The sequence below is a fragment of the Fulmarus glacialis genome, unplaced genomic scaffold, assembly GCF_000690835.1.
Source record: "Fulmarus glacialis isolate BGI_N327 unplaced genomic scaffold, ASM69083v1 scaffold17477, whole genome shotgun sequence".
NCBI classification, from domain to species: Eukaryota; Metazoa; Chordata; class Aves; order Procellariiformes; family Procellariidae; genus Fulmarus; species Fulmarus glacialis.
Window position 1 is genome coordinate 60,224 of NW_009222795.1, and position 19,611 is coordinate 79,834.

A 19,611-nucleotide genomic window follows, 5' to 3' on the forward strand; every position below is an offset into this window, starting at 1 on the left:
TCTTTGCATTAGAAAAGCTGCAAAGACTAGAGATCTTATTGGTGGAACAAGAAGAAACCTTAGAAGGGCCAAAAATACAGGGAACTATGACTAACCTTTGCTTTGGCTGGCAAGGTTTTAATCTCCTGGATGAGAAAGGTGTCCGGCTTCACCATCACCACCAGTGGGACACCTGTGGTTTGCTGAACACAGCACACCAAGCCAGGATGGTTCATCACCTCAGACCACTGACACAGTGCCGGTGAAGTCTTACTCCCACCATTTGAACTGGAAGAAATGAAGGGCAGAACGACATTCATTTAAGAAGCAACAATAGGTGAAAACACACAAAATCCATCACCATTCAAATCAGTTAAAGCTTCGTCCTCAGCAGGATAATGAACAGCCAGGAATATCAGTGCTCAGTTTATAGGTGAGAAACACAATACAGTCACTTGAGTGGGCAGAAGGCACGAGCATCCCAATTCACAGCCCTGATCTCTACCCTGAAAACTCAAGGAAAGACACTTACTTAGTAACATTTTATGCCCGAAACTAAGGAAGCAATTTTAAAATGGCTTTCAGCTATCTTTTTATCTGAACAGATGCACAGTTCCATGTTTCAACACACCCAGTGGTTCTAAGCAAAGGCCAATGGAGGAGAATCTGTGTGACACTGCTTACTGGAAAAAAATAAAGCTGCAAAAAGACTAAGCCAAACCCAGCTGGGGCTAGGGAGCTCTTGGAACTTGACCCTTCTACAGAGCCTACTCATCACAGTGGCTTTGGTCAGGCTAGTGAAGAATCTGTGGCCTAAATGCCCAGCTCTGGTTGTCAGAACAGATGACAGAACAGCTTTTTTCTTGCCACATTCATAGCATAAAAGATTGGTTTCCCTCAAGGAAGCCTGAAAATAAGCCTTAATATGCACAATACACAAGGTCCACTGCAGTACTGGTGCCGAAAGGAAACAAAGGCTTCCTGCTCTGCAGCCTCTGCAAGGGTAGGTAATCCCATCGGTTCCAGCTGCTGCACCAGCAGCAGCTCCATACTGTGCAGCAAGGCCGCTCTGAAGCCACCTTTCTGCTGTGAAATCCTAGTGGGAGGAAAAAATGCCTATGTGCCCCACTACGAAAACAGCCAGCTTTGGTTTCAAATCATTCTGCAATTAGGGCAGAAGCAACATGAAAATAGCAAGAAATCATCAGTCAAAAAGGGGATCTTCACCACAAGCTTTGGCCATTCAGAGTTGGGATGTTAAGAATAATTAGTAATATTTATTAATAATAAACAGGGATTAAAACTTCAGGGGAGCCTTCCACACAAGCCTCACCTCTTTATGTTAATTGGGAATAGCCGCTGCACTTCCAGACTGGCCCGGCTGATGGTGGCTGCAAAGGATTTGCCTTGACAGTAACTGAAGAACAACATCTGTAGCACATGGGAGTAATACACTGACACACCACCTCCTGCTACCTGGCCATTACTGTCCTGTAGGATCAGAGAGAAACAACGACATTTAAGATAAACACACATCCTCCAAACCACTCTGTTCAGGCTTTTAAATTTCTCATGATGGAATGATTCCAAAAGCCTCTCCCCCGCCCCCTCCCCACCAGTGAGAGAACGCAGCCCTAAATGACAATTTTCTAAGCTCAACTCCTTGGTGAACTCATCCGTCAGATACTTCAAAGGCTTTTGAAGGGGATACTGAGATTGCATACCCATAGGCTGTAGGTAGTGCCCTCAGCTACCGCATCTGTGTGCTTCAGTGTTGTATGACAATCTCACATGGAGCACTCCCCATGTTCCCAGCTCATAAAAGAGCTTTCCTGAGGGCCGCCTTCTCATCTATTCCCCTGTTTTGGAGCAGGCTGGGGTAAAAACACTGAGTGAAAGGCAGACAGATTTTAAAAGTCACCCCCAAGACTACAGAGCTGCTATTGACCAGAAACAAAGGCTCACTCCACCACTGCAGCCCCAGCAATGGTCGGTCACTTTATCCATTCTGGTTACTGCACCTTTGGAGTGCCTCGCTCTGAGAACAGCACTGCTCTGAAGCCATCTCCCTGCTGAGAAACCCTGCTGGGCATGACTGCAGAGCCAGCCATGGAAAACATGCTCCATTTTCTAGATGAAAGGATCAAGGGGTTTAATTTTCAACCCCACCCCCTTTCACTGCAAGGATATTTCTCTCTTTAGAGGAATGGCAAGCTCATTGATCTAGATCAGGGGGCTTAAAAGAAAAAAAAAAAGGGGGGGGGAAAAAAGGAAACTTCTGCCTTCAAATGTAAGACACAAACAAAAGAGAGAAAGACACTGCAGCCCATACTACAAGAAAGGGAAGTCACCGGTACCTTTAGGTCGTCATGATTGACTTCAAGGACATTGGTGACATAGAATGGTCCATGCTGGGCACTGCTCGCCTCTTCCATGAGCTGCGTATAGATGTACCCAGCGGAGGACATGATCACTATTATGTTCTTCCCCTCCTCGTTGAAAAGGAAAGTGACATCCCTGATTTTGGAACTCGGTAGAAGGAAATAGAAAGTTGGACTCAAGGCATCTACAGAGAGATTGTAAATCTGTGGGAAGAATGAAGAAAATAGTTAACTACTACAATACAAAACAATGCAAATGGACAAAAGCTGAGACAAGGGAATGCCTATTAGATGTTATAGTTCTTTTTTTTGTTCTTTCGGTTCTTTGGTTCTGCTTTTTCTTATGGCAACAGTAGCCAAACACCACAGGTTTTTATTTCCAATTTATTTCTAACTAAGAATATTATCATATTCTCCTGCATGCAACTCCGCAAAGATCCAGATTCTAATGTCTGAAAGAAGACAACCACTTATCATCAATAGCTTATGATCAAACATACCTTCACAAAGTCTGCAGTCACAATAGCAAGCTCTGTTTGAGATCCTGGCAGCCACACAGCTTTAATGATGAAATTTCCAGTGGCTAGTTGGGGATGAAGTACCAAATGATCAGAGACTGACCCAGAGCTGCTGAATGTTAACACGTGGCAGTCCTGGAGTAATGAAAAAAATTGGTCAAGTGTTAGAACAAAATGTTTATAAACATTTCAAGCCAAGAATGGAGTTAAAAGCCAGCGTTCCTCTTAGTGCCAATAATGATTCATAGAGTAAGAATCTAAAATTCCTACATTTAAGAATCTAAAATTCCTGAAAGTTTGTAAAGAAAAAAAAAACCAAAACCCAAACCAAAGCCACAGAGTCCAGCTGTTTCTTAGTTGAACAATGGATTTGTGGATTCTGCACCCCGAAAGCTGAATCTAAATTTGGGAGAACACAAAGAAGAGGAGTCATTGCTTCAAAACACTAGTTGTTACAGACTAATTCTAACATACTAAGTTTCACATGACTAAACCTTGACTCCTGTCTTAAAGTAAAATTGGCATAAACACAATAAGTAGTATTATTTTATTTGAGGCATTGTCTCATTTATTGTATTATTCATATAAGTACTGCTTCTTTTACTTCATGTATCCAGTAGGAAAGTGATTCATGAGCTAAAATTAGTGACAGACCTTTGGAGCTAGCTCTGCGCTAGCTCCTCAGAGGAAAGAAATACAGCTGGTTTTGAGCTGATGTTTCCAACTGCCTAGAAAAGGGTTTGTCAGGCACTTACTTTCAGTCCACACACGGCTAGGTAGTCCTCCTTGCAGGGATTTCCAGTTAGGCTCAGTACAGTAAACGGAACAGGTGCAGACGCAAGGCGAGTAAGGGTTAATTTTCTTTTGCTGGAGTCTGCTTGTTTGAGCAATGCTGAGAGCTGAAGGACTGTAATCTGCAGAACAAAATGAACTTAGTTACCCAACTTTACAACTGAGCAAAAAAAGGCATTTCAATTTCAGCTCTATGACTGTCCCCCCGCCCCATTTTCACTGCTTCTGCTGCAAGAACTCTTTTCTCTGAAGAATGAGAGGTTTTTCTAAGCTATGCAACACTTTACAGAAGATCGAGATCTCAGGACAGGCAAAACAAATCATATTCTGCTTGCTGTTCAGTGCTCTAAGGCTGTTTCATTTTCCTTTACAATCCAACATTCTCTACAGATCTGGAGAACTCACCTTGCCCTTTTCGTGACTCACAGCCAGGTGCTGCCGACGTCCATGTGGGGACGACAGCACACACATCGCCACCCGCCTCAGCACATGAGCGCTGATCAGCTGCCGAATCGTCTGGCCCTGGTCACCACTGTAGTTCATGCGGACGTTCTCAAAAGCACCTTCTTGAGAGCCAAGAGTCGGGACCTGAGTCATTAGTAAAAGCATACAAAAGTCTATCACTGAAATTTTTCTGTTTAAAAGTGATCCCATCTATCCATAACCTAATCACTCCTTTAGTGTCATACCATCAACTGATCTGTCATTTCTACGGACTTGTCCAAAGTATGTAGCTCATTCAGAGCTTGCTGTGCACGACTGCTGCTTCCCATGGCTGAAGCTTGCTGGAAGTTTATCTGAATGGCATCCATCAGGAAATTCAGCATCTCCAGCACCAAAGGTGCAAAGGAGAAGTTGGCCTACAAGAAATAGATAAGGCAAGTGAGGCAGAAGATGCTCCTGCTGGGAGTCTTCACAAGGGCTGCATGTCAACCGGTTTTTAAAGCCTGACCCCACTTTTAAGATCCCTCTTATCATGAAGAAGAGCATAAAAATCAAGCAACTTGGCTGATAACAAACACAGTCTGCCTAAGATCCTCATCATAAACCATCTTCTTTTAACAGCTAGCTGATAATTATACCTGAGACTGCAATTCCTCTCGACAGCCCTCAACATTTCTACACAGGCTGCTCTTCTTTGGTTTTTCTTCGTCAGGGCCCTTCCCCTCACTGATGGTGACCTTGGCTTTCTCTGCAGGAGAGGTGCTTGCATGTCGAATGACACTCTCGGGCACTCTGGGCTCGCTCTGGAAAGCAGATTCTTTCATGGTAGAGCTCATACCACTGCTGGGAGTTCTCTTCACCAAAGCCTGAGAATAACACAGCAATGCTGAAAGCCCAAACCAGACTCAATTTTACCACTGACGAAATGAATACAGATTGTAATAGCAGCAAGATTAACATAATTTTACAGAAGTAAGAGTGCAATTCTCTTAGACTGCAATTTTAAAGAAATAACACAACTGTATCCTGCATGCCACTCTCCACCCAGGTATTAGAAAAACTTTCATATTTAAGATAAAGTTACTTTGTTTGCTTCCAGTATAAAACATGGGAAAAGGTGGTATCTGACTGCTGTGTAGCTTAAGCTAACTTTCAAATTCTGTAAAGGTAGGTGGAATCCCAATAGTCACTAGGACAGAGATTTGCCAAGGCGCTTATTTGGTGCAAAAAAATAATTTACAGCTTGCCTGGCGATTTAAGAGCCAAGGCCTTCAAGTCTTAGGACTCTTCTGCACTCTTATCATGACGTAACTTATTTCAGAACAGAAACCTGTGCAAAAGACTTTAAAAACTCAAGAAATCACAGCTTGTATGTTGACATGAAGACACTTTACCAGGCAACTGCCATCTTCCTTGGCTCCACAGTCACAGAAGAACGATCCGTATTTGGCATAAGAAATCTCATGATCCTTGTGACAAACTTTAGCACAAACTGTGCAAACACCAACCCCATCAACCATCTTGCAAGTGTGACAGTGATACCTGCACAAAATAAGCCGTATGAGTTATAAAATACAGTGCCTCAGGAAGGCTCCACAGACCGCAGTCCACAGACTGTTTCCTTCTCAATAGCCAGAAATACCATTCTGAAATTCTGAACACAAGTTTGAGATTCTTACCAATGCTGATTCATGAATTCTTTCTGTGTGATGGTGAAGGTACAGAGTTTATTACAAAGAGAATCTTCATCCTGTCAAGAACAAACTTGTTTTAGAAAGGTGTTATAACTGCAGCTACAGTAAAGGCACATGATACAGAATACATTCCTCAGACACTAAACGCGCATTTTAAGAACAGCAAGTTTTAGCACCACCTAGCTAAAAGAAGGCAGCTGGTATCAAACCACATAGAAAGAGGAGATGGTGACATTTTATAGCAACTCAAAAGAGTGAATCAAGAAAAAGAAAACAGTAACAAAAATTATACATTGGGATGACAAATTTTAAAGAATGCATTAATAACAGATTTTTTTTTCCACTTAAAAGCCTAATCTAAGTTGCTTGTTGATATAAAAGCTAGTAATTGACAAACTAACCAGTAGCACAAACCCATCTTACTCCATTTCTTCCTTTTTGTCTTCTAAAAAAAAAAAACCAAAACTCTATTCACTTCTGTGATTCTTTTCCAGATCTGAGAACTAGGGTTCTTCACTTAGTCTCACATTAGGAATAAACAACAACAACAAAATCTTAATTTATAACCTGAGTATTTCTGATTTGGAAGCTGCAAAATAAATCTTCATCTCATTTGCAGCATTAACTGTGACTATTGCCTACCGAATCTTCAGCTTGAGAGTCCTCCTCCTCCACTGCCAACTCCTCCACCCAGTCCGAATCCACCTCAATCGCCCGTTCCTCTCCATCAACAGAAAGATGACTTGGTCCTTGGCCACTGGTCTGGCTCAGTGCATTAGTGACATCAGCCAGGTAAGAGACAATATGGCATGTACACTCCAGGATAGTCACATGCTATAGACATGAATGAAAATGAGAGGCAACTTAGATCCCATAATAGCTGCTCTAAGGCAAGAAAATACAACAGTCCCCCTGACCAAATTGCTTTAAAACTCCCACTTCACAACCAAAACAGAAGTGTTGACACAGCTCATGCTTGAGATTTACTGCTGCAAGTTAAGCAATAGTCACATGTCTTACCTTCCCTTGCATGACGTTTGCATTCATTTTTTCTACCACATTCTTTTGAGACAGGTATTTCTTGCTGTAACACAAAATAGCGGAGAGGATCATTCCAACTGACAATCTTTGGGAAGTACAAACTCAGTTCTCACCAATAGCTTCAAGCGTTCAGTTTGCTTTAGATTAGTAACAGGAAACTTACAAATGCAGTAATTAAACCACCAAGAGTGGAAAAGACAAAGAAACCGCATGATTGTTCTTAACGAGGGGACACAGATCAGCCACTGAAGCCACTGTCAGACACTTTATATTCCAAACAAACAATAAACTAAAAAATAAGCGTGTGTCAGTAAACATGAACTTCTGTCCCCAAATTACCGGGGGGTGGGGGGGGGGAAATCAGTCTAAGTGACGCAAATGAACAGACAACAGAATACAGTTCGCTCTTACCATCTGCCTAGCCAATCAACAGCAGCACCGTGAAGCTGGAGGTGTCCCGCACCTTGTCCTGCACTAGCCAAAGTTGCCATCACGACCATCAGTTCAGGAAAGCCTGTGCCATCACCATTGGCCAACATTTCTGTTGCCATTGGTATTAGAGTACTCAGCAGAACAGTGCACACGCCTTCTCCAACTTGGCTAATCAAAAAGAAGAAAGTTTCAGACACAGTACATCACCCATTGAAATATAGCTAAGCCCCACACTGCAAGAGCACAGACACAGCAATGCTTTCAGGGCAAACAGCCACGCCTGGCAAACAGAAAGCTGACAACAAGAAGCCATCATCAACTCACAAGTAATTTGCACATCTAGAGAACAAAATAAATGAACAGCACACAAAAGAAATTACAAAAGCTGTACTTTACCTGTTTTCCCGAACAATGTAAGTTGTCAAGAGTTGCAGCAGTTGCCTGTTCTCTTGAACAACATCCAGTTGATCTGAATCTTTGGGTGGGGACATGGTCATCCTGGTTAACCAGGCCTGGAGACGTACAGGCTCCACACAAGCCAGCTGAGCCAAAGAGCCACAAAGACGCAACAGGCTGGGGTTGGGACTCTTCTCAGCTGGTGGAGAAAAGTACTAGTGAGTAACAGATGCTACAATGAACGTGTTTGAAGATGGCTTTCCATTAAAAGTGGGAAGCTGTCACTCTACTTCCTTTTATAGCTTTTCTTTCAAGCATCTTCATATCGCAGTCTAATACAAGAACAATACAAGGTGGACAAAGGCAGGACAGAAGAGATTCAACAATCACTTACTTAACTGGAACAGCTTGGTGAAGAATTTCAGCACCCTGTTACAGAACTTCGCTGAGAGGTTTTCATTGGCTGTCGCCATCATGATCTGGACCAGTTCTCCACTATAAGGAGGGGGGAAATTAAGTCAGCTTTGTAAAAGTCACTTGCACTTAGTTATATCTGCCCTCACATTTAAGATAAGCAATAGTTGGTGTAACATTGCTCAGCCCAGCAGCCAAGCCACAGAAATTGCTTTCAGACAAAAAGCAAACTCTTAGCTCAGACTAAAACCCATAAATCTCATGAGCTCTTGAGTAGCCTATCAGTATTCTCCACATATCAAGTCACAAAAGGGCCTGTATTGGTTTCCAAACCAAAATTCAAGATTTTCTTGCCTATTTTTCCTTTCCATGTTAACAAACTACAACAGCCAGCCACCAGACTGCTTCAATTTTGAACTGCAATTTGAACAAAATTTTCAATTTTGAACAAGTAGAGAGCAAAACCAGACAATGGTCGGCTAATAGAGAAAAACTTTCCTCCAGTTCACTCTCATATCTCTTCAGAACATCGCTGTTGTGCTATGCTGTTTCCATCACAATTTGTCTTCATAATTCCAAGTCAGGCCAACACCCTGCCTCCACCCTTAAAATTATCAACCTATTGCCCCAAGGAAGCATTGAGAGAACCTGGGATTTTGCAACTGACTTATAGACCAGCATCTCTCAAAAATCTCCTTATAATGGCCTTTGACAAAACAATCGTCTTGCAAGATTTCCTTCTGATGATCACTATGAGAACCCGCTGAATATTTTATTTGGAGTGACAAAGACCTAGGTCCTCTCCCACACAGAAAATGTTTTCACACTCTGCTGCTCTGCTTGAAGAGTATCCTACCCTTACAGGGTTCTGTCTCTTCCTGTGCAATGGCATTAGCATCACTTAGGTGTTGACACTGACAAGCTAAGAGAAAAAGGAAGAGAAATACAGTCCTTGGCCGACAACTTTTAGGATGACTTCACCTTTCTGAAAAGAATTCCTCCATTGCTTTTCGGGCCTGGCTGCTCTCCAGCTGTTTCTCCAGATGCTGCAAACATTCCTCCAAGATGGACTCATCCAGGCCACTGAGGATCAAAAGATGTATATTAAATAAGAATATAAAAGAGCAATTTCAACTATTTCAACAACTCTGAGAGCCAAGAAGGGATCAATTTTGCTAAAACAATTCTAATAAACTTGCCACTAGCTAAAAGCAGCTCTCCTTCCAAGAGACAGGAGAAAAATAATTGATGAATAAACATACATAAACACCAACAAATCCACCAAATGTTCAGAAAAAAAAGTGGTACATGATGCTGTAGGCACATTACACAGTAAGTAACCTAGAATAATCTAGACCTTTTAGACTCCTCACATTATGAATTCCTCTAAATGGCTGCTCTTTTTACACTTGAAGTCTCTCTTAGTGTTACTCCTCCCCATTCTCTCCTGTGCTCATCCCCACTCCACAACACACCCTGCAAGTAAAATCCAATTACATTTACATTCTCTACCAGAAGGCGCAGTACACCTCCCTCTGAATACCTTCCATCCAGAGAGGATCAGTGTTAAAAAGATGCAACATCATCACGCCTAATGGTTTTATGTTTCAGATGGGTAGAATCAACATCTGCGCATCAAGCTTACTCCCTCTATACACACATAGAGTAAGGGGTGGGAAGCACAAATCTGGTTAGTTTGCTATGATAAAGCAGGGATTAGCCATCCTTATAAACAGCAAGAACAGAGACAAAGGAATATAAAGCAAGTTAGGTCGGCATCTTCAGCTTTGATTTTATGCTTGTATTTACATAATTTTCTATTCGCTTAAATAAAAGACTATCCAAAACTATAGATAGTCCATCCACAGTTATAAGAGATGATTAAAATCCACACTGCCTAAACGGCAGTGCTGAAAATTCTGCTAACATGAATGAAATATTTTGTATTTTTAGTCTACAAGTATAGAAGTCTTCAATAGATAAAAATAAGCTGATTTTTCGCCCTTCTGTTGTGCTGTTCAAGAACCGACACTGATGTTTAAACATACTGTAGTAATTCTTTGTGCACAGCTTTCTTGGAAGAGAACTACAAGCCACACCGCCCGTTACCTGTTTGGATCAGAGTGATGGGCCAGTATGTTATAGCATCCTGTGATCAATTTCTCATAAACACGTGCCAGAAATTCATCTGATTCTGCAGGGCCCAAGATCCTTTCTAGGGAGTTGCTGCTTATCTCTGCCACGCTCTCTGTGCTGGTCTCCAAAAGGAGGGGCAATAGGGAATGAATCACCTGTGGTGGGTTCAAATCATCTGACCAGCTTGAAAAGAAAAGAAAACAAGTTAATTGTCTGTATGATGTATCAGAGAACACCCTTATTGGATAAATCAGAAGTCACACAAGTAAGGCACAAGTCTGGATGGAAGTCTGTGATAAAATGCCTTTTTAGAAAGCCAGGATAAATACACTGACCCAGCCATTTTTCCTCTCAGAAAAATTGTTCTAATTTGGAAAACACTACACGTGCTACTTTTGCATATACACAACTACAACATTTTCCTAGACAGTCACGCTATCGCATAACACGGCTTTTGGACTTGTCTGCAGTGTCAACAACTATTTTTTTGTTTCAGAGTATCTTAAGAGTTAAGTCCCTGGGAAAAAAATAATTCTTTCATTTCACTTTTTCCTTATGCTTTGAAAACATCACCCAAGTGAATGATAACAAAACAGAAATTAATTAACTAGATCCATATTGCCTCAGTTTATATCTCAGTTTCTTCAAGTCCCTATTTAACAAAAAGGACTAACAGTTTCTCTCAGGGAGTCTGCCTTTTAGAGATACCAGGTAAGACTGAAAGGCTATTTTTCATTCATTTAGAATTTAGAATTGTACACTGAAAGTAACTCCATTAAAGGCTTAGTTCAAAATACAGCGCCAGTTCACTAAGTGTTGCACCCGAACAGTCTGATGAAGACAGACATTGAGAAGAGCAGACAGATCTATACAGCAAGAATGTAATATAAAAAACATCACTTACACAATGAGATCCCCAGTGAGTCTGACCAGGGAGAGAAGGGTGTGTTTTAGCGAAGCTGCAAGAGGTAGACTTTGGCTGCAGAGAGTACCAAGGTGGGCGGCCTGAACTGCACTGATGTAGCTTTCTGCGGGGATCGTGTCATTTGCAAAGGCATTGCGCTAAGGATTGAGACACACACACACAAAAATCAGAACCATTTATCTTTACAGAAGGACACACTGCCTGCCATTCCCAGCAATTTATGGAGTTAAGATCAGACCAGATCAATCCACGAGGCTGGACTCACCCATGAGCCAATATTTGGAAACTCATTTGTATGAATGTTGTTCCATGATTCACATAAAGTCTGCACAGCTGATGGCAAGTTCTGCACAAGTGTTGGACCTGCAATTAATACGGAATCATAAGGCATTGAGTAATTTCATGGGTTCTACTGAAAACCAGAACGCTTCTACAATACTGTTTAAAACCAGATCATTTGACTAAGACACAACTAGCAAAGCTGAGCTGTAATTCTACTGAGGGCTAGTTTCATGCTTTTCGACAAGTCAAAATTACCCCTAAAGTTTGCAAGAGCTTCCCAGTTTGTTTCACTTTATTAAAACAACAGGAAACATGGCAAAAATACTAATTTGCAGCCGTCTTCAACACATCAACATTTCACAATTCCCCTTACTATGCCATGCCACCGGAGCACCAACATGGTTATAAAAGCATTTCAATAAGCCAGGTAAGCCCACAAGATAGTTACTCTTTCAAGGTTTGCCCAACTCTTTCAGTTGTTAAGTTACTAAAAGGAAAAGACTTCCCAGCCTGCTGCTGACGGGATAACGCACTCATTTGAACGAAGTGGTCGAGAACACATTAGCCAGCATACAGCTTTGAAACTGAATGTTGGCAGCGTTGTAGAAAGCTTCACCTACAGAGAGAAGGAAATCTGAACTATCCAGTACCCTCACCTAGAGTATTAGACTTGCAACGGCTGGATCCAATGGCCAGGACAGCAGCATAACCTTGTAGCTTCTCTTCAGAGGGTTTGTTCTCAGTGGAGCCCTCTTCACAGAGGCTCCGTAGCAAGTAAGATCTGCATTCAGGATGGAAAGGATTTATTTCAGGAAACAGTTCTGCATTTCAGAACTAAGTGTGTCAATATAGTGACAGATAAGAAAGCAAACTCCGGAAGTTCTGCCCCATACTTTGTGTTATACCACTAAGGGAGTTCTGGGCTTTTATCTCCTCTAAGCTACTTACCAGGAAAAGCACCCATTCAGAAGAAAAAGCTGATTTACTTTCGCTTTCTTCTACATAGGTTCTAATGAGAGTTTAGAAGACTTCAGACTCTTAATGTAAGAATTAAAGCCTCTCTCTTTCTTGATGGTCTGACAGTCTCAATATTATCTCAGTGAAACAACCTCAAGAAGCACTATCCTAGAGAGTGGTAAGAGGAAGTTTCATCTTTGGAGGAAAAGCTGGTTTTGCAAGCTTGCAAGAAAGTCTTGAAAGATCACACAAGGAGGCTACTTAGAAACAACAACTTCACATACATGGCTTGAGAAGCTACTTTTTATTCTTCTTTTAAAACAATCGACACTCTAGAGGATGTAAGTTAGAGTAATTATACTGGACTACAAAAAAAAATAAAAGCATCTACCTCTAAGAAAACAATAAACGAAATGCAAAGAAAGCCCTATGCACAGAAGGAAATTGTATTCCTACCAGCAACTCTAAGGACCGTACCTGGTAAACGTAGCGTAAGTGTCAATAAGCTGTAGCGTAGCAGGCAGGAGATTCTTGGTTATCTCTGAAGACTTGTGTGGATCAGTTTCTGCAGCTAGCTTGGAAAAGTGCTCATCCAGAGAAACCTGAATCTTGGAAATTGCAGCATCAAGGGTGTAAATGGACTGTAAACTGGGAACTTCGTGCAGTTGGAGAATAGTCGTGCAATCAACACCACAGAAAGAAGATATCTTAAAATACAAAGGGATGTAACAGTAAGTGCAAATCATTCCACAAAAAGAGAAGCTCCATACGCACAATTGCATTCACACCACCTTACCTGTCGAGCAAAGTATTCCTCTGCTATTTCCACATCATACTTCACTGAGCTGCACTTGCTGGAGGCCAATTCAATAAGAGAAGCAGCATGGTCAGCTTTCATGCCCTGCTTGGTAAGGTGATCCTACAGATGCCAAAAAAAGACCTGTCACACTTTAAAAGCGCTCTATAATTAACCACTCTGCCAATTACCAGGCTAGAACACTTTAGAAAACACAGACACAAGTTCCCATTTCTCACCACCATGCCCACATAACAAATCCCACATGCAGTTAGCATGAAGAACAAAAGACTGATATTCTTACTATCAACAACATTACAAAACATCCCTATAAAGATGAGGCTGTACCTTGATCCACGTGACATAAGATGCGATTCGCAGACGGGAAGACCAGCGCAATGTGTGTAAAATATCACATTCGCTCATCTCTGGTGTGTTCATCGCCAATTGATTCATGTAGTTTTTGGATGGAGGCAAAATCCCTAGTATCCGCCACAGGATCAAGAAGTAGTACTGAAGTGCACAGGCTTCCTAAACAAAAGTACAGTGGACACATTAATAAAGAAAGATTGCAGTTTCAATCATTACAGCTACTGAAATTATCTCATCAGACACTCCAGACTCCTGTAGAAGTGCCAAATCAGATGAACACATACTGGACTGAATTTCTGTCACATTATACAACAAATTATGCAACAAAGAGGAGTGAGAAAAGAAAAAGGGAAGATTATACAAATTATATATGCTTCATCATATTGTAGCCAGACTTCCTGGAATTACCAAGGACATACAGCAAGTCTAAAACATGTTATGAATTAAAAACTCATATGAGATGTACCACCACCATAAACACGACCATTAGCTATGGGATTTTTAAGTTCCCCATTACTCCAACCACTGCCCAAAATACTTTGGTTAAAGACTTCGCTTGAAAATGCTAAGTTTGAAAACTTGTTATTCCTCAACACAGAAAACAGGCTACACAGTCTTACCAGTGCAGTGACATTTTTGTTCTCTTTCCTCCTGAGTGTATCAAACTGTGACCCAGCTGCAAGTAAGGAAGTTAGGGCTGTGTAAAGCTCATCATACTTCATAGTCCTAGAGAAAAGGACCTCACAAACCTGCAAGAGATGACAAGTCAGGATCATTGCTTTGCAAATTGCACAGTTCTGCGTTTACATCTAGTCGAGCTCTTCTCTTAAGTATTCAGAATACCCAGAGACCAAAATTATGCAAAATAAAACTTCAGGAAGTTAGTTCTGTCAGGTATTTCTCTCCCCAGTCGGGGTACCAATGAACTGGTTATAAGGGAGCATGCATGAAGCAAGCCGATAACCTTGATGACAACAAATTTAGTGAGGAAAAACCCAGGAAGAACATGGAGCAAAATGATGAGAAAGCATCTCTAATGCCACGTGTCTTTGTCTCAGATGTTTCAGCAGCACTGAAAAATAAGCGTGGATATGATAGAGTGCTCTGTCATACCATACATATTTGAATCACAAGCATTACTACAAGTAGTCCAAAACATCTTCATAGACTTCCTATACTGGCTTCCCTGACATGCAATTAGGTGCAAAAAGGAATTCCTTTATTATGTTATCCAGCCACTATTCCTTTCTCCACTTAGTGAAAAACTTCTAGTCTCTCTGCTTCATCAAGTTTTTCCTTCTTGCCTATTTTCCCTGGCACTTGTCAAATCAACATGGCCCTCTGAAGGCTTACAAAAAGGTCTTTAAAACAGAAACCCCAATACCGTGCTATCTAGACGGTTCAGATCATCTTCAGAAGCTTCTAGAGATAGGATGCAGTAGAACCTGGGCTGTGGAACTGCGTCTGGAACGTGAGGACAGAAAATAACGTTCAAGTGGCAGTTTTAATTAGGCAGTATTGTGTTATCCTCTCTACTTCATCCCACAACCTTTCACATTTTAAGACTACTACCAGATTCTACTAAGGTAGCTCCGTGACACATTATATATGTTCTAACCTATGGTATCTACAGCAAAGGTTTTCCTACTCCTACAACCCTGGCACAATAAATACATACTTATTTTGAATTACTTGTAGCATACTCCTAGATGACAATAATTTTAATAAAACTTTTCTTGCATTATTACATGCATTTTTAGCTATTATAACTATGCCCATTAAAAGTAGGAAAAGGTATCCACCCCAGAGCACAGGAAGGGCTCTCATTTATTTGTAAAAGCAAACCTTGGAATAAAAAATTCTTTATGTTCTCTTTCTTACCCGATGAACAGTGTTTGGTCCAGTTTTCTTCCACTTCTTTAAACCCATGATAAAGTGGGACAGACGTTCGTCTGCTACTGTCCTGGGATCCACTCACCCAGCCAATGGGTGGAGTCAGCAAATTATATTGCACCTAAGTTAAAAAAAAACAAACAAAAACCCAGCCATGGCATCCTTGTCATTAAGGGGTAGGGGAGGAAAATACCACCATTACTATTATCAACAAAAAAGACCCATAAAATATAAACAACCCTGCTGCTAAAACACAATTATTCCCAGCTTCTGAGGGAAGATCTGATGATTTTTATTCTGGAGTGAGCAGCTTAAATCAATGGTCAAGCTTCCAACAACTGAAAAAGCCACACACAAAACACTAGCATCCCATTAATGAGAACAGTGCCAAAAACCTCAACAGTGACAAGCTAAAGCAAGGACACGGCATACAAGGTATTTGTGAAATGGTGCCTAAATACCCAAATACTGAAGATTTTGAAAGATAAGGCAGGGCATTCATCCTGTCCTTAACAGGACTTATTAGGACAGTAGTTATGCAAGGAATTTACACTCAAACTGAACCTGCTGTTAGGAATCAGCAACTGTAGTTAATCATGCATTATAACCCCAAAGGCTAGTAACAACATCAAAACCGATTTACCCGGAAAGGCCACGAAGAGACCAGAACACACCAAATGATTGCCTGTTACAGATTTCTGCTGAGTGACCAATTAAATATCCAGAACATGATCTCAAAATCTTACCTGTTCAAAGAGGTACACAGGGGCCTTGGAATACTGATGGAGCAGGTAGTCAAACACCAACAGTAGACGTGCAACGATAAGTGGCACAGAACATTGCTGGGTATCCATGTTCACTGTCAGCTCCACAATTGTCTGGATACAGAGCATCATGATAGACCTGCGGCCCCTCTCAGAGAAATTGTGAAAAATAAGCAGCAGCAGCTGGAGATGTTCAACATTCAGATCTTCTGTGTCACTGGGAAGAGTCCCCTGCAAGGCATTTTGCTTCAGTGTGCCCACAAACCTGACAATAAGAGAGGAAGTTCATAAAGTTTACTTCTCTCCTTGCTGAGATCCCTCTTTAAAATCTCTTCAACTAGAGGTTAGAGAAATATTTTCATTTTCTGCTTATTCTTTTAATACTGACAATTTCACAAATTAGTCACTACATTATGTATTGGAATGAGACTATGCAAACAGTAAAACCTACATAAATTCAATTAGCGGCAAATACAATTGATGGAAAATACGAACAATCATCCACAGGGAGAAAAAGAGATGCAAACTTGTTCATGCAGGGAAGGCTGTCCACTATAGCTTTAAGTCAGCTAAAAGAGACTTTCGCATTCAGGTAATGACACAGAGAGGAAAAGTCTTGGCACCATCATAACAGAACCTACCAAAAATCTGCTGAAATATGACATTCGTCTTCCCTTTTTAAAACCAGCACTGATGTAAGTAATTCAGCCTCCACCCGCTTAAATCCTGATTCTACGTTTCATCTCCTATGCTCTAGGTGAAGGACTCCAGCAACACAGAAGACTGACCCTCTGCTCTTCCAAGCATCACATACCATCACCGCTCAGAGAACACACACACTTGTTACGCTGGTCCCAGAGAATTTTCACTTGATAGAACATCAGAGAGGTAAGAGTTGACTGACTTTCAGTTCAATATAAACTTATCTCACCTTTCCCAAACTTTAAGGCATTCTGGAACATCAGGATCTCCCTGGGCAGTGGCTTTATGCTGCCAAATCAGGAGAAGTCGCGAGAGCACCGACAAACTTTGAGGATGGATATAGAGAGGCCATGGACCTTCAGAAAAAGGGGCAACTCCCAGCTGCTGAAGAAGTGTGTTCTAGAACAAAACAGAGACTGGTTGAAAAGAGGCAAGTCCTGTCTGATTCTTTAATTAAAAGCATGATCTGAACATATAGATGACTAAACATTAGGGCTCTCAAAGCTTGTAAGGGTTCACACAGCAATATCTCTCATCTCAAATATATGGCATAGCTACTGAGAGACACTTACACTGTCACTTTGCCACCTAAAACACAACAAACTTTCAACTTCAACACCAATACAGAAAAAATGGCATTAATGAGCTCTACTCATTCACTGCGATATCACAGCAGAGAGATTATGCTACTACGTTCAGTATCTAAGAATTTGGAAGAAGACCCCTTTGATCAAATAATGCTTGCTTCTTTTCAAATATAGTAAAAAGGCAGATTTCTGAAAAGCCCAACTGCTTTAAAAAAAACCCCAAACAACCCAGAGTACTTTAAATACAGTAGAAAACAGTCAATGAAAAGTATAGGCATTGAATTCACTGATCGGTAAGCAGATTTATAACCTCTACTTATAGTGTTAAGTCGGGTCAGCCCATGACCTAGCAAAGAAACACAGAGGCTACAAAGTTAACACATGAAAGCAAAAGGATTATTGATTCTCTCCTGAGAGAATTCCAAGGCCTTTTGGCATCAGTCCTGCTAGCAAAGCAAATCTGCGGGAATGCTTCTTGATAAATGCATGGATAGAGGCAACTCTCCAAAACAAAATATACAAACGCATTTCCTTTCCAGCTTTCATCACCTTCAAAGTTCAGTGGATTAGTTTGAACTCTGGATCTTAAGTTTATACTCTGCAGGGTGTTTTGTACTGGATGACTGCAAAGGTCATCCAACTCATTGAATCCAAATATCCCAACCTCTGTTTGCAAAAGAATGTACTCTAGGGCCAAACAGAATCGTCAACACACTAGTCTAGGTGTGGAAACTCCGTGTAGAGACATTAACAGACACTTCTTAATTTTATTTATACATTCAATCATAGACTTACCTGCAAGGCAGGGGACTGAAGATCTGAGGTCACCAAGGAATGGTTGAAGTGATACAGTGCAGCAGCAAACTCCTCATCTGACGTGCCTGTAAGACAGGGATCAAGCCATTCACTACCGTTGCTCTCCTACATTTAAAATTTCCACATGAAACTAAGAAAACATACACCTATAAATCTTACAGTCTGTGTTCTCTAACAGAGAAGTTCTGCTCACTCACCCTTAAGCCCGTCCTTATCCACTTCTTTGATGATGCTAGCCAGTGTAGCCATGTGCTGCTCCGACAGAGAGACACTCAGGTAGTTGCGAATGAAGTTATTCCTGGAGTTCAGCATAGAAGAAGTGATAAAGTTCAAAATGTTTGAAGCTAGGCTCAAAAACTGAAAAGAAAAGAGAAACACACTATAGAAGCAACAAAAGCAGAGGGAGTATAAGACAACGTTAAACAAAAACTAAACCACCAGGAAAATAAATCAGGTCCCCTAACTCCACCCCTGGCAGTGGAGTACAGGTTTATTCGTCGCAATTCAGCTCACTGCACTCTGTGTTCTGCGTCAGGACCAATTTTACAATTCTCTGAAAAGGCTGCAGGTCTCTAACTTCTCGACTGCAGTATTTATTTTTGTCTTTACCCAACAGAGTTGGAGCTAAAAGCATTCTATCAGCAAGACATTTCGCTTATAGTTCTGCCCTCATTTTCCCTCTGCCTCTGTAACCCAAATAGATACTAGCTTCAGTCTTTGCTTCCCTGGCAGTAACAAATACGGTGATATTCCACCTGAGGGAAGAGTAGAGAAAACTTCTTTATTCAAAGCCAGGACAGTCACTGATTCTCCATCAACAATGTACTTAAAATACCTGACATTTATCATGTTGTCTGTCAATATAGCTAGCCACTGACAAGTAAACAACACTACAGTACATCAGTCATTTCATTAAGCCTGAAGACCTTCCCGTACCAATTCTGGATCTTTGCGGCTGGCCAGGATGTTCCCGTTCTCTCCAGCAGTCTGTTTGTTAGGGCTTTTCACTCTAGGCGAGCTCTCCAAAGGTGGTGGTGGAGGGGGTGGCGGTGGGGCCACTTTCTCTTTGCTTGGAGAGATTGTCTCTTCAAACCATTGCCCAAGGATTGGTTCACTGTCGTCATCTAACACAGGAGGCAGGAAAAATAAAAGCATAATATTATAAGCAACTACCTTATGCAAACTACTCAGCTTAGAAAAGGCCTGAGAAAGAGTTTCAGTGGGCACATTAAGGCTCCTGCTGTCTTCATTCTTCCTTTCCAAAGCACTTTTACAGCACTCCAGCAGGAA

The 19,611-nt window shown here is 41.3% G+C and overlaps 1 protein-coding gene across 1 annotated transcript in view; it reads right to left on the bottom strand.

Annotated features, from left to right (window-relative positions):
- The window catches only part of UBR4 (ubiquitin protein ligase E3 component n-recognin 4), a gene marked incomplete at its 5' end in the record, with an annotated part of 74,125 nt that overhangs the window by 48,595 nt on the left and 5,919 nt on the right, over positions 1 to 19,611 (bottom strand). Inside the window, 31 exons of the mRNA XM_009581589.1 lie at positions 96 to 267; positions 1,313 to 1,470; positions 2,337 to 2,564; positions 2,861 to 3,013; positions 3,634 to 3,792; positions 4,076 to 4,258; positions 4,360 to 4,530; positions 4,753 to 4,980; positions 5,509 to 5,656; positions 5,794 to 5,864; positions 6,451 to 6,642; positions 6,829 to 6,892; positions 7,261 to 7,449; positions 7,678 to 7,876; positions 8,072 to 8,172; positions 9,073 to 9,174; positions 10,201 to 10,410; positions 11,132 to 11,289; positions 11,418 to 11,515; positions 12,091 to 12,215; positions 12,869 to 13,098; positions 13,188 to 13,310; positions 13,536 to 13,718; positions 14,180 to 14,308; positions 14,944 to 15,023; positions 15,441 to 15,573; positions 16,199 to 16,481; positions 17,148 to 17,317; positions 18,301 to 18,386; positions 18,519 to 18,678; positions 19,258 to 19,445. Coding sequence (XP_009579884.1) covers positions 96 to 267; positions 1,313 to 1,470; positions 2,337 to 2,564; positions 2,861 to 3,013; positions 3,634 to 3,792; positions 4,076 to 4,258; positions 4,360 to 4,530; positions 4,753 to 4,980; positions 5,509 to 5,656; positions 5,794 to 5,864; positions 6,451 to 6,642; positions 6,829 to 6,892; positions 7,261 to 7,449; positions 7,678 to 7,876; positions 8,072 to 8,172; positions 9,073 to 9,174; positions 10,201 to 10,410; positions 11,132 to 11,289; positions 11,418 to 11,515; positions 12,091 to 12,215; positions 12,869 to 13,098; positions 13,188 to 13,310; positions 13,536 to 13,718; positions 14,180 to 14,308; positions 14,944 to 15,023; positions 15,441 to 15,573; positions 16,199 to 16,481; positions 17,148 to 17,317; positions 18,301 to 18,386; positions 18,519 to 18,678; positions 19,258 to 19,445 — 4,874 coding nt within the window. The remainder of the gene's footprint in view (positions 1 to 95; positions 268 to 1,312; positions 1,471 to 2,336; positions 2,565 to 2,860; positions 3,014 to 3,633; positions 3,793 to 4,075; positions 4,259 to 4,359; positions 4,531 to 4,752; positions 4,981 to 5,508; positions 5,657 to 5,793; positions 5,865 to 6,450; positions 6,643 to 6,828; positions 6,893 to 7,260; positions 7,450 to 7,677; positions 7,877 to 8,071; positions 8,173 to 9,072; positions 9,175 to 10,200; positions 10,411 to 11,131; positions 11,290 to 11,417; positions 11,516 to 12,090; positions 12,216 to 12,868; positions 13,099 to 13,187; positions 13,311 to 13,535; positions 13,719 to 14,179; positions 14,309 to 14,943; positions 15,024 to 15,440; positions 15,574 to 16,198; positions 16,482 to 17,147; positions 17,318 to 18,300; positions 18,387 to 18,518; positions 18,679 to 19,257; positions 19,446 to 19,611) is intronic.